Here is a 14308-nt window from a genome sequence, read left to right on the forward strand (position 1 = left end):
GTTTCTTCTAATATTTGTTAGTTTATATTGCTTTTATTCATCGAAAATTCCAATTTTTTTTCCATTTAGTTTGAATCATTGGGTTTCAACTTTCAACTATTAAATTTATTCATCTGGTAGGTTTTGTTAGTCAATTGATATTTTCTTCAAATGTAAAGAAATCATGAACGTAGAGCCATTAACGGTCTCTTAAATAATGCGAGTTGTGTTTTTATCATATATTTGCCCAAAAATAGCCAAAACCGACCATAATTCGTTTTTTTAGATTTCTGATTCGCGAGATGATCGGGGAATTATGTGACACTGCATTTCATAAATATGCAACAGTAGAAAAAAAGGAGGTTGTATGTTAGAAAGTCCTTTAAACTTCCTTCATCTGTTAGGAATATCAATCACCTCCAATTTATTAGTATAATTGGGGGCTGTAATTAGAAGCAATCTGTGTATAAATATTGTTGCAATTATCTCATGGAATATACAAGAATATACAAGAATTACTCTGTTATTTTTTATTCTTGGTATCAGAGCAAGGTTCCGATCTCCGGCGACCGGCAACCTATAAAACTCATCATCTACCATGGAACCTGATAACAAAGCTATTATTCAAAACCCGGTAACCATGGAAGATTTAATGCAACTGTTTACACAGTTAAACACCAAAAAATCCACCACAGAAACTCAGAATTTCCAACCAATTCAAATTCCAGAAAAATTGAATCACAAAAATTTCACAAAATGGGCAAAGCTAATGCAACTGGAACTCGGCGGTAGGGAAAGGCTCAACCACATCATAGCCTCCCCGCCAAGCCAAGAGGATCCAGATTACATAAAATGGTCACAACGGGATTCATTAGTAATCTCGTGGATAGATGGAAACATAGATCCAGAATTGCAAAATCAATTTCTGGATTACCCTACCGCAAGAGACTTGTGGAAAGGGATCGAAACACTATACGGAGGGACCAAAGACGGACTCCAAGTTTTTGACCTTATGGTTAAAGCAAACAAAATTCAGCAAGGAGAAGATCCAATTGAAGTATACTACAGCAAACTTACTGGAATCTGGAAGGAGATTGACAGACGTTCACCGAATCCGATGAACAGTCCAGAAGACAAAACGACTTACAATCGAATAACCCAGCAAAACCGATTGTATCAGTTCTTAGCAGGGGTAGATGAAACTCTTGATAAGGATCGACGGGATATTCTCAATCGAGAACCTCTTCCAACACCGGAGGAGGCGTTCGCGATAATAAGGAGAGAGATAAACCGGCGAGGGATTATGAGCACCGAACCACCAAAACCCTCACAAATGGAATCATCGGGAATTGGTGGTGGGTTTGCTGTGAGAGGAAGAACGGAGAAACCCAGTTTCCGTCGAGATGATGAGAAATCGGGACTCAGATGCACCCATTGTGGGGGTGCGAGACACACCAAGAAGGGATGTTTCGAGATTATCGGCTACCCAGAATGGTGGGGAGATCGAAAGAAGAAAGGAGAGAGAAGGAGCACGGCGGCCGTGGGTACCAGTGAGGTACCAGCAGCTGGCGGAGAACACAGAGGAACAGCAGGCGGCCGTGGATCCTCTGCGTCAGGTATGACAGAGAAAACGAAGGAGGAAGGTATGGTTTATGAGTTTCAAGATTTATATTTATATGGCTCAAGTTCTCATTTATGCTATAATCCCACTTGTCAAAATAAGTACTCTAGCTCATTCCCTTTATGGCCCAATACAAATCTCAAGCCTATCTCACAAACCGTGAAACATGAAAATAATGAAACAGACTCATACCATGTAGGACTATTTTGTAAACCGAACAAAAATACCAGATGGATTTTTGATTGTGGAGCAACTGACACTATAACGTTTGATGCCAGTGACCTTGAAACTATTCTCCCACCAGAAAAAAATCATGTACAAACAACCAATGGAGAGGTAATTAAAACAGAGGGGTCGGGTGTTGTCAAAATTTCGGATAACATCAAATTACCAAATTGCCTTTTCATACCAGACTTATCCCACAAATTACTTTCCGTTAACAATTGACAAACACTAGTGGAAAAAACGTCGTTTCTGCGGTTTTTTTTGCCATTATTTGCTGCGGTTTTGGCCCCCAGCAATAGTGATAGCAGCAAATGTCCTTTTTTAAATGCTGCGGTTCAAAACCGCAGCAAATAAGGGCATTATTTGCTGCGGTCATGGGCAAAAACCGCAGCAAATAAGGAGGGTTATTTGCTGCGATCAGGGGCAAAACCGCAGCAAATAAGTGGGGCATTATTTGCTGCGGTCAAGGGCAAAACCGCAGCAAATACCTCTCTTTTTTTTTCTTTTTCCGTTTTATCCTTATAATAATGCAATAATAATACAATGTAATAACAGTGATTAATCCAATGATAATCACAGATAATCAACATTAATCTCTTTGTAATAATAAACTCTCGCTCGTATATATAATATAATATCATGTACGTACATATATATATATATATATATATATATATATATATATATATATATATATATATATATATATATATATATATATATATATATATATATATATATATATATATATATATATATATACACACATTAAAGTATAAAAAATAATCTATACTAATTACAATTTATCAAGGAAAAATAATCCCGAGTTCTGTGAACAATTATTCACATCAGCTATAGAGATATATGCTATATGTCCTTTAAGATTCTACCATTTCCAACTTTACATGAGGTCCATCTATCTTGTAACTCCAATACCAGCTTCCCGTATCTTTCTTTGCATCTTCGATGGGTTCTAATTGCATTGATACACCTACAATTCAGCGGATATCACATCATTCGTATTTCCAAAATACGTAACAAAATCAGCTGGAAATTCCAATGCATCAATCAGCAATTATATAAGTGTTTCCACAAACCTGGATTTGTTGAGGTAACCTTCAACCTACAACCATCAGGAACCTCAAAAACATGATTCCCCTGCATCACAGACAATCACCTTATAAGAACCCACTTAACAAAACTAGCAAGTGACTGTGTATAATGCAACTACAGGGTCTGCATCAGATAGACGTTGTAAGATGTTATTTAAGGAAATGCGAGGATCTATAAAATCAATGAAATGCATTGGAATTAGTCATACTATCTGATGTAACTTCATCTACATAAGCCTTAATGTGATACAACTACAGTAAAGCCAAATGCCTAATATTATAGAAATTAGAAGCAATTGAGCCAACAATTATCTCATACAGAGTAGCAACTACTCCAGTTCAAAGAAAAACTTGGGGCAAGGAAGTAAACTTTCAAATATGAATCTAAGGCACACAGAAAATATCTTGAAGACTGACTGTTTCTCATCAGTTATAAATAGGATGCTTCCATAACTGATAGAAGGTCCACTATACTAACAAGTTGCTGTTAACATCCAAGAGTTGGCACAGTCTGACTAGAATAAGCATAGTTTAGGATATAAGCGGTGATGATAAAGAATCTTCATCTTGTACTCCTCAAATTTAATGTTAAGAGGTAACCTTTCTAGTTTTATCTTTAGTTGTCCAGCCAATTTCATCATTAATTTTCTCAACCTTTATTTGGAAAGCAAATGCTTAACTTTGTAATATGTTTGCTTTTTTTTAGTGAATTAGTGTATCACTAAATAGATTCTTAATTTGAAAAACTAAAATACTAAGTTGTTAGCTAGGTCTATATTTAAAACATCAGTAGACCCCAAGAGAGTACCCCATGACAACGCTAAAGTTTAGACTGTCGGTGTGTTCTGCTTGTTTGTGGTTCTCGCACTTACAATCATGAGTTATGACAAAAGTAAGAATATTGTTCATGATACGCACACATACTTTATGACAATTTTCATAAAAATATTGATGTCTAGTAATTCACCTCAAGAGTAACATCAGTAGCCTCAAATTAAGCATTTCCATGCAGCATAATCTTCAAACACTCATCTCGATGAATCTCATGCCTCCAGAAGATATTTCCTTCAGATTCCCAGTCAATTCCTTTGTTCAGTACCCTGACGTTCTGCAACTTACACCTTGCACATCTACAGAAACATAAAATACTTGAGCTGAAGTTGTACCCTTATGTAATATAGACGGCAATAGAACGGGTTTGAAAATAACCTGTGACCATACTCTAATACAGGTTCCCCACTTTCATCAGTCCCCATAGCAGCCATCACATTTTCAGCAATAATGATCATGCTGCCATCAAGCTAAAAGAGGGCACCAAAGTCAGCTTCAAGAATTAAAAGTGCCCAAGACATTTTACTAGTTTCCTTTTATATTTTCTACCTGAACGTCTTTCCAGAAGAATTTGGCAACCTCAATTTGCAACTCTGAGCCCTTGGAGATGGAACCTCCGTGAAACTGGAAAAGAGGTCAAAGTGGAGCCATCATTAGGAGAGATGGATTTTTCGACTGGTGGATTTGTCCAACACTTTAAAAACACTTTATTTTGGGGACAAGGATTGCAATTCAAGTAATTATCTACCAAACAAATGAGATTGGCTACATGAAACAAGATTTAAACCTAACTTACAAAATCAAAATGAAAAGGATACCTTGAATTTCGTGGGTTTTGGTGGGTTGTGTATAACCTATACAATGAAAAAAAATTAGTATAAAAAAACTAAATCCCTAAAACATAATGACGTTGAAGAATTTAAATTAAGCTTGAAAAAATAATACCTTGAAGAACAATACAAGAATGTTCGATAATGAAGTTTGAAGTTTGAAGAATGTTTTGAAGAATGTTCGATGTTTGAAGTTTGATAATGAACAAGAGAAGTTTGAGGGAATTCTGGAATGGAACGGCTGTTTGAAGAAGATGATGATGTTCGATGTTTGAAGAAGTCTGAAAAGTTTGAAGAAGTTTGATAATGTTCGATGTTTTTTCAATGAAGAAGATGATGAAGTTTGATGAAGATGAAGTTTGAAGAAACTGCTGTTTGCGTGCGTTTGTTTGTGGTAAACTGGTAATGAAACAAAAGCTTAAGGGTTTTATATTATGAACCCTATTTGCTGCGGTCAATAGGATAAACCACAGCAATTAATGCGTATAAACAGAAGCTTAAGAAATTGCAAGCTATATTTGCTGCGGGCATGAAACAAACTGCAGCAATTGAAGGTGCACATGTGTATTTGCTGCGGTCAAGGCACAAAACCGCAGCAATTAAGGGTTCTTTTTTTTTCTAATTCTTTTTTCTAGTTATTGCTGCGTATATACAAAAACCGCAGCAAATGATAAGCAGCAAATACGTTTTTTTCCACTAGTGAAAGGATTTAAACTGTATTGTTAACATGAATTCTTCTGGTTGTACTTTTCAGGATGCTCGGACAGGGGAGATTATTGGGCATGGTACTGAGGAGGGTGGACTATATTATGTTACTCAGATGCCTCACCAGGGTAAAGCAACGCTTGTTCGCAGGACGATTGAACAATAGCTTTAGATGTGGCATAAGCGACTAGGTCATCCGTCATTAGGATACCTTAAGAAACTCTTCCCTAATCTTTCTAGTTCAAATGTTCCTTTTGATTGCGAAGCTTGTATTCTTGCTAAGAGTCATAGACATTTTTATCCGAACAGTGATAGTAGAACTGATAAACCATTTGTTTTAATTCATTCGGATGCGTGGGGACCAGCTCCTGGGTTCAATAATCATGGTTTTTTATATTATGTTACATTTATTGATGATTGCACTAGAATGAGTTGGGTGTATTTCCTTAGAAACAAGTCTGATGTCTATAAGACTTTTGTCTCTTTCTATAAAATGGCACAAACACAATTTCAAACCCAAATTAGAATTCTTCGATCTGATAATGGTACTGAGTATAAGAATATCGACATGAACCTTTTTAATGACACAAATGGCCTTATCCACCAAACCACATGTCGTGATACCCCACAAAAAAACGGGGTAGCAGAAAGGAAAAACCGAACTCTGTTGGAAATGACCCGGGCCATGATGATAGATACCGCTGTTCCTGCTTATTACTGGCCTGAAGCCATCTCCACAGCCACCTATCTTACCAATCGCCTTCCTACAAATAGCCTAAATTTTTCTACCCCGTTAGATACCCTAAAAACTCATGTCAATATTCCTTCTACTCATTCATTACCACCTCGAGTCTTTGGTTGTGTTGTGTATGTTCATTTGCCTAAACGAGAAAGAAATAAACTTGAACCACGGGCTGTTAAGTGTGTCTTTGTGGGATATGGGACTACTCAAAAGGGATACCGCTATTTCAACCCAGTTACTAAACGGTTATATACTACCATGGATTGTGATTTTGTTGAAACACAATTCTATTACCACCACCTTCGATCTAAGGGGGAGAGCCCTAATGAGGATATAGATCTAAGTTGGTTAGTCTACCCAGAACTGAGTGATCTCGACCCAAAAGAACAAGTAGGCGATACCACGAAGGCAACTGATAACATTATACAGTCCGATTTCAACAATATCGTGCCTGATTCAACCGTGTCTGAGTCTCCAGTTCAGAAAGACATTGAGGTATGTACTTCAGACTTGAGCCATATTAATGAATCTTGGACACCTGAACCTGCTGATATACCTTCTGACAGTGAAAATGTAGATTCTGCTGATATGTCTTCTGAAAGGGAAAATGTAGAATCACACACAGATCAATCAATGGGTTCTAGGTATGAACTGCCACCAAGGAGCACAAGGGGAATTCCCCCAAAGAGGTATGATCCAGAGTTTGAATCTCAACGGTCAAAATATCCTATGAACAAGGCAGGGGAAGGTAACTTGTCTATACAAGCAAAAACCTTCAATACAGCTCTTTACTCAGAAGGCATTCCCAACACAACAAAAGAGGCATTGAGGAGTGAAAATTGGAGATCAGCCATGGAAGAATAGATAAATGCACTAATCCGGAACAACACTTGGGAAAAGTGCACATTACCCACTAGAAAAAAACCTGTTGGCTGCAAGTGGGTCTTTACAATTAAGCACAGAGCAGATGGCAGCATTGAGAGATATAAGGCAAGGCTGGTAGCAAAAGGATACACACAGACTCATGGGATAGACTACGATAAGACCTTCTCTCCAGTAGCAAACTTCAACACCATTAGAGTTCTTTTCTCGATTGCAACAAACAGAGATTGGCCCTTATATCAATTCGATGTAAAGAATGAATTTCTTCATGGAGACCTGACCAATGAGGTATATATGGAAGCCCCACCAGGATTCTCGCATGGTTTTGGTAAAGGTGAAGGGTGCAGACTGAAAAAAGCTCTGTATGGGTTAAAGCAGTCACCGAGGGCATGGTTTGGAAGGTTCACTATGGCAATGAAGAAATTCGGTTACAAACAGAGCAATGCAGATCACACCCTGTTTCTAAAGAGAAGAGGCACGAGAGTAACCTGTCTTATCATATATGTTGATGATATGATTGTAACAGGAGATGACAAAGAAGAAACAGAACAGTTGAAGAATAAGCTGTTCAAAGAGTTTGAAATGAAAAATCTCGGAAGTCTGAAATATTTTCTGGGAATTAAGTGCTTAGATCAAAAAAGGGTATTTTTATATCACAGAGGAAATACATCTTAGACTTCTTGACAGAAATAGGTATGATAGACTGCAAACCAGCTGATACTCCTATGGTGATGAATCATAGACTCCAGATCCTTGAAGATGCTGAGTTGATAAACCAAATTCAGTATCAGAAGCTTGTTGGGAAACTAATATACTTGTCTCATACCCGACCAGATTTAGCCTATGTTGTGGGAGTGGTTAGTAGGTCCATGCACAAGCCTCAAAAACAGCATCTTGATGCTGTATACCGAATTCTGCGATATTTGAAGGGAATTGCTGGAAAAGGGGTTTTGTATAGAAATCATGGACACCTAAATCTACATGCCTTCACAGATGCAGATTGGGGAGCAGACCGTGATAGTAGGAAATCTACTTCTGGTTACTTCACCCTTGTGGGTGGGAACTTAGTCTCCTGGAAGAGCAAACTACAAAAGGTAGTAGCTATGTCCAGTGCTGAAACAGAATTCAGGGGAATTGCAAAAGGTATCACTGAAGTTCTTTGGCTCAGGAAACTCTTGAAGGAACTTGGGTATACACCTGAGAAAAGTTGTGAGTTGTACTGTGATAATATGGCAGCCATACGAATATCTGAGAATCCTGTGCAACATGACCGAACTAAACATGTAGAGATAGACAGACATTTCATTAAAGATCATCTAAACGGGAAAATAATAACTCTACCCTTTGTTCGGTCAGAAGACCAACTAGCTGATATTCTAACAAAAGCTGTTTCCACACAAGTATTTGATCAAGTATTGAGCAAGTTGGATGTTAGGGATGCTACCATTCAACTTGAGGGGGAGTGTTAGAAAGTCCTTTAAACTTCCTTCATCTGTTAGGAATATCAATCACCTCCAATTTATTAGTGTAATTGGGGGCTGTAATTAGAAGCAATCTGTGTATAAATATTGTTGCAATTATCTCGTAGAATACACAAGAATATACAAGAATTACTCTGTTATTTTTTATTCTTTGTAAAGAAAGCATGAACATGGAGCCATTGACGGTCTCTTGTATATTGTGTGTTGTTTTTTTATCATAGATTCCATTATCATGTGCCATTAACGGCCTCTTGTATACTCCTTCCCATTCATTTGAGTTGTCCCATTTAGTTTTGACACACTATCCAGTGTACTAATTCAAATTAAAAATTATAAAAATTTGATGTTAATAAAATTTACATTGAGACAAATCATACAAGATCCCATGACTACATTTTGATGTCTAGATTAAAAATAAAATACAAATTAAGAGTGATCGATGAATAGTGTCCAAAAACTAAATAGGACAACTCAAATGAATCGGAGGGAGTATTGCAGAAACGGTGTTACTCCATTTAGTCCACTTAAGGGACTACTCATTCAAGGTCCGGTCTTCACGAGTTTTTTCTTTGCTATAAGTTGAAGGTGATGATTTAATATTTGCCGGTGTGTTTGGGTTGCTATTGGTAGTTTAATATCAGAACTATTTGTATACAGATAACAAACATGGCAGAGAACGTTCCGTCGTTTAACAATGGTGGAGCTTTATGGCTTACTGATCTTACGAATCCTGATGCTACGTACATCTTACCTGTTTTGACGGCAATGACATTTCTCATTACTGTGGAGGTAGTAAATCTGATTTTTTGAGATTTATACATGATCAATCTACATCCCATATCATCATCGTGTATTTTTGATCAGTTCACTTTCTGCGTTGCCTTTTAATTCACTAAATACTACATCTATGGCTCGTCTCAGTGCAATATGCAGGACGGACTGGAAGGCAATCCGGTTGGCAATGTCATGAAAAAGTATTCACGAGTCTTAGCTATTCTCTTTGTTCCATTAACAATGAATTTGTAGAAGCTACTTGCATTAGTGAGATGCTATTTAATAATTACTGTGGATAGTGTCTAATTACAGAGTAGATAGTGTCTTATAGTGTACTTTTTGTGTGGCAATTCCAGCCCTTTTGGTTATCGGTACTAATTGGTGGTAATGAGAATGATTTGTATTGTAAATTTTCATTATATGTATTATGTGATTTCCATGGTAATGAAAGTTAAATAAAAAGTTTTTTTTTTTTAATAATTTTCCATAACCAACTAATACGATATTTTCAAATGGTAATACATTGAAATAAATTTTGTGTAGAAAATGAGATTGTTGAAGGAGAAATTTGTCGAGAGATATTTCTACCAAAATTACACTAATTTTTCATTACCATTTCCATTATTTAGTACCGATTATTAAACGAGCCATTCAAGTTTATTTTAGTCTAGAAGAGGGCCATCGATCCATTGGATTTTACAGATTGTTCATGTTGTGAGCCTTCTACTATTAGACATTGATTCTCAAAAAATTTTAAAAATAAAAACTTTTTCTCATAAGTATACACCTGTTTGAGCTGAGTTTTAGTGTTGGAGATTATACTTGATTAAGCATTTACAATGTGGATAATTTTTTTTGTTTTCTTTCACGTTCGTGCAGGATATATTTTTATTGGATCACTTCTATTAATTCCTTCTCTGATCTTGACAATCTTTGTTGATTTGATAGTTTCAGTTGTTAAATTTGTAGGATACTACAATAAATAGGGCTTCATTGAAAAACATAATTCCTTTCTTGATTGATTTTATGATTCGTGTTTATTGCTTGCTTGTGCAGTTTCTGGAGGCTTTTATAAACAAATACTTGACATCGTTCAATAGGAATGAGTACCTCCATTTGGCTTCAGTTCTAAATGAGTCTCATTAATCTCTTGTTTGCGTTTTATTCTTGATGTTTTCTCTATATCTAGTTATTTAATTCTAGGTTTTATGCATTTTATCTATTTAATTTTTCTCAATTTTGCCTCATTTTGTTTCGATTCAGAGTAATTCTAACGTTGTGACCAGTTTTGGGTTTGAATCTTGATGTTGTAGCATCTCAATGTCATCCTGTATCAACTTGTTTCTGTTGCTTTACAATCCTCACATTGCAGTTGTTTGGAATCCTTAGTGACACATCAATAACAGGCACAACTGGATTCACGTTAGAAGCTACATCAACAGGCAACAACATGTCAGCTGGTGATCTTAGAATGTTTGGCTTGTCAATCACCCAGGTTCTTGTTGCGTCTTTTTCTATATCAACTGGATCAGAGCAGGAGGTACCACTGGCACTACCCTTCTTGTTGCATGTAAAATGTTCCCCCAACAATTTACAACTAAATTGATGAGAATACATCTTGTCGTCTCTAATTTGTATTAATATTGTGGGGATTAATTTAACAAATTCCATCTATTGTCGTTTCTAATTAAATCGAAGTGTTCAACGTCAGAATTTGTATTTTCATGTCTAATGATTTGGAGTGTTGGAAAATTCTGGACAAAACCATCCACCAAAATTGCTGAAAGATGTTTGTGGGGATTTCTTTAACATATTTATATTATGTTGTATGTTAACCCAACTTGTTTATCAATTCCTAGAGTTTGTCTTTTGTAATGCATATTGATTCGTTTGACGTATTATCTTGTTTTTCAATGAAGAATTGTGTCTAACAGAATATTTGAACTAAGAGATTTGAAGATTATTTTTCGCGATCATTTAATTTATTGTTTTTTCATGAAATTTGAAATACGCAAGCTATTATCATAAAACGCAATAGTGTAAAAGAAGAATTTGAACAAATTACAAGCGCGGAAAGATATAATTATAATTCTAAAATAACCTAATACAAACTCTAAGAAATTAAACTTATAAAAGATATAAGACCGAACTTGCACTTCAAACTATAAAGTTTTTCTAAAAGTTGTCATTTAGAGTGTATAATGGTTTAAAGAATTAAATAAATAAATATCTTAAAACTTGCAAAGGAGTCGAGTGGGGTCGATTTCGGGAGTCGGAAAAATTTGGACAAGATCTTGTACAAACCAGTCGACCCTCGACTGGTGTGGGTCGATTCGATTGGTTTGGTCGACTGGCACCAGTTGAGCAACTGGTTTATACCTGATGCTTGGCGCGATTTTTCGCAAATTAATTTATTCCGTCATTGTTAATATATATTAACTTTCTACGATTTATGTTATTAAATAGATTGTATAATGATGGGATGGATTGATTTATGAACTACATTTGTTCATGAATTGATGTACCATTTCATGAAGTGTCATATCTCTACATGAATGTTTGTTAGTACTTTTATAAATATAAAAGGTGTTGGGGTTATTTCCTACATGCAATTTCTGATTTTTTCTTCCTCTCTTACACTTTACATTAAAGTACTTGCAATCATTTATATAATTTTATGTCTTCTTCATTCATCTAAGTTTCCCAACATCATTCTAGTTTCCATGTGCTAGGAATCTTGTGAAATTATTTGTATCTCAAAATATATTTCTGGTATACATTCTCAAGCACTTAGTAGGGAGGGCATGATGTTTTAGATAGAGTGTCTTGCCTAAAATTTTGTAACAAGTCAATTTAATTTCTTCTTGTTACTATGTTCGTGCTAAGAAAATCAGTGAAGACGAAGATTACTTTTGGTGTACAATAAGCAAGGGCTTGAATATGTCATATGTAATTGTTTACTAAGTATACATCATTGTTTTTATAAAGTTAATTACTATAAAAACTTGTTTTTTCATAACAATCTAAAACATCATCCTTTTAAGTTACTGCGACAAATCTCAAGGATTTAAGCACAAAGTTTGTCCAACTTAACAAATTTGTTGGGAATGAATTTAAAAGGTAGCAAAAGAAAATTCTTTTTCTCTTGACACCCTAAAGGTTGCTTATATGATTAATTGTAATACCCCAGATTTAGCTTGAAAAAGGATTGATAGACTACTCATATCAACAAGGTGCATCTTCTTTTCTAGGGAGCCCATTTGCTAAGAACTCCACAGTTAAGCGTGCTTGGTGGGGAGAAATCTTAGGATGGGTGACCTCCTGGGAAGTTTTCCCGGGTGCGCACGAGTGAGGCCAAAGTGCGCTGGAAAGACCTGTGTTGGTTTGTGGGGCCAGTCTACAGTCTCCATGGGTAGTCACCAGCGGTCCGAGGGGCCGGGGTATTACATTAATACACCAAGATCAAGTGAGAAAGAGGATGAGACTCCCGAGGATATCCATGCAAGGAGTAAGTGGGACTATAATGACTTCATTTGCAAGGGTCACATTTTTAATGGTATGTCTGATACTTTATTTGATGTCTATAAAAATATTGAGTCTGCACAAGAAATATGGTCTTTGCTTGAAACTAAATATACGGCTGAAGATGCTTCTAGTAAAAATTTCCATATGAATAATTTTAATAACTTTAAGTTTGATGATAACCGACCAATTATGGAGCAATGCTATGAGATCCAAAGGATGTATGATAATTTGAAACAACATAGCATAAAAATGGATGAACTTTTTGTTGTTTCTAGTATTATTGATAAAATACCCCATACTTGGAAATATGTTAGGAGCACCTTAAAGCATAAAAAGAAGGAGATAGATTTAACCCAACTTGCTACCCATCTTCACATTGAAGCTAGAATTCATAAGCCAAAGAAAGAAAAGGATCTAACTCCGATCTCTACCATTAATATGGTTGGAGGGAATTCTAACAAATCTAAGTTCTCATTCAAAGAAAAATCTACTAATTCTAACAAATCTAAGTTTTACAGTTCGTCTTGTATGAGACCGTCGTACGGTGAACGACCTCAAAATAAGAATTTTATAAGCTAAAATGTTCTATTGTGTTTTCTGATCTTGGTGATGGTTCTTTATGATCAAATTGTTTTTACTTTTGTGTATTGTGATTGTTTGGCTAGTGATCAGGAGCTTAATGTTTGGAAGAAGCACGATGTGGTCAGGTTTCATTTGGAATGCACGTACATGAAGATAAAAGTAAAGAAGGTAGGATGTTTTGGCAGTCTAGTCGCTTCTTTACTATGTTGGTTTCATTGGCTTAGGCCCTTAGGGGCAGTGTTATGGAAGCTTCATGTGGAGGTACGTACAACCTCAAGGTGGAGCTTGCCTCATGGACTCGTGATGCAGGTGGAGCATTATAAGGAAGTCGTGATATTGGTGGAGCATTATGAGTGGTTTACTTGGCAACTAATAAGTTGACAAGTCTTGGTTTGGAGACTTGTTAGAATGCTTTGGTTTACGCATTACCTAAGTGTTAGTTGTGGGCTTGAGAACGGTTTTGTTTCACTCGTTTTGTGAAAATTTGAACTAAATTAGCAAATTTATATAAAAAATTATTAAACCAGGTATAAGGAAAACTTAATTCCCAAGATAAACACGAAATTCCTAGAGCTGAGGTTTGGATTTGTTCGCTGTTAATAACAGCGAACAAATCTCTGTGGTCAAAATAAGTCAAGACTTTTTAACAGCGAACAAATGAAGCTTTGGTCAAATAGGGTCAAACATTTGTTCTTTGTTAGTAACAGCTTCGTCTTTGACTTTTGTTGACCTTGGGGAAAACGAATCAAACTGATTTTGGAACAATTTATAAAATGCATCAGTTTCCTGTTAGTAACAACGAACAAAGATGTTGGTCAATAAAAGTCTACATCTTTGTTCCCACTTAGTAAGTGAGAACAAAGATGTTGACTTTTATTGACTAACATCTTAACAGCGAACAAAGTTTTTGACTTTTATTTACCTTGTTCTTTGTTGTTAGAACAGCGAACGGAATCAAATCATAGCTTTTGGAATTTCGTGCTTATTTTGTGAAATAAGTTTCCCCCATGCCTAGTTTA

At 36.0% G+C, this 14308-nt stretch overlaps 1 protein-coding gene and 1 long non-coding RNA gene across 2 annotated transcripts; one reads left to right on the forward strand and one right to left on the reverse strand.

Moving 5' to 3' along the window:
• Positions 1–530: 530 nt before the first annotated feature.
• Positions 531–5454, forward strand: LOC130818709 (uncharacterized). Its single transcript, XM_057684877.1, has 2 exons — positions 531–1622; positions 5353–5454. The coding sequence occupies exons 1-2, from the start codon at positions 578–580 to the stop codon at positions 5388–5390; spliced, it is 1083 nt and encodes a 360-aa protein (XP_057540860.1). The 5' UTR covers positions 531–577; the 3' UTR covers positions 5391–5454.
• Positions 2651–4522, reverse strand: LOC130818710 (uncharacterized). Its single transcript, XR_009043968.1, has 5 exons — positions 4318–4522; positions 4147–4238; positions 3905–4067; positions 2923–2983; positions 2651–2816 (listed from the first exon to the last, which is right to left on the reverse strand). It is a non-coding gene; the product is annotated as an uncharacterized LOC130818710 (long non-coding RNA).
• Positions 5455–14308: the final 8854 nt, after the last annotated feature.

Source organism: Amaranthus tricolor, chromosome 7, assembly GCF_026212465.1.
Source record: "Amaranthus tricolor cultivar Red isolate AtriRed21 chromosome 7, ASM2621246v1, whole genome shotgun sequence".
Taxonomy (NCBI): domain Eukaryota; kingdom Viridiplantae; phylum Streptophyta; class Magnoliopsida; order Caryophyllales; family Amaranthaceae; genus Amaranthus; species Amaranthus tricolor.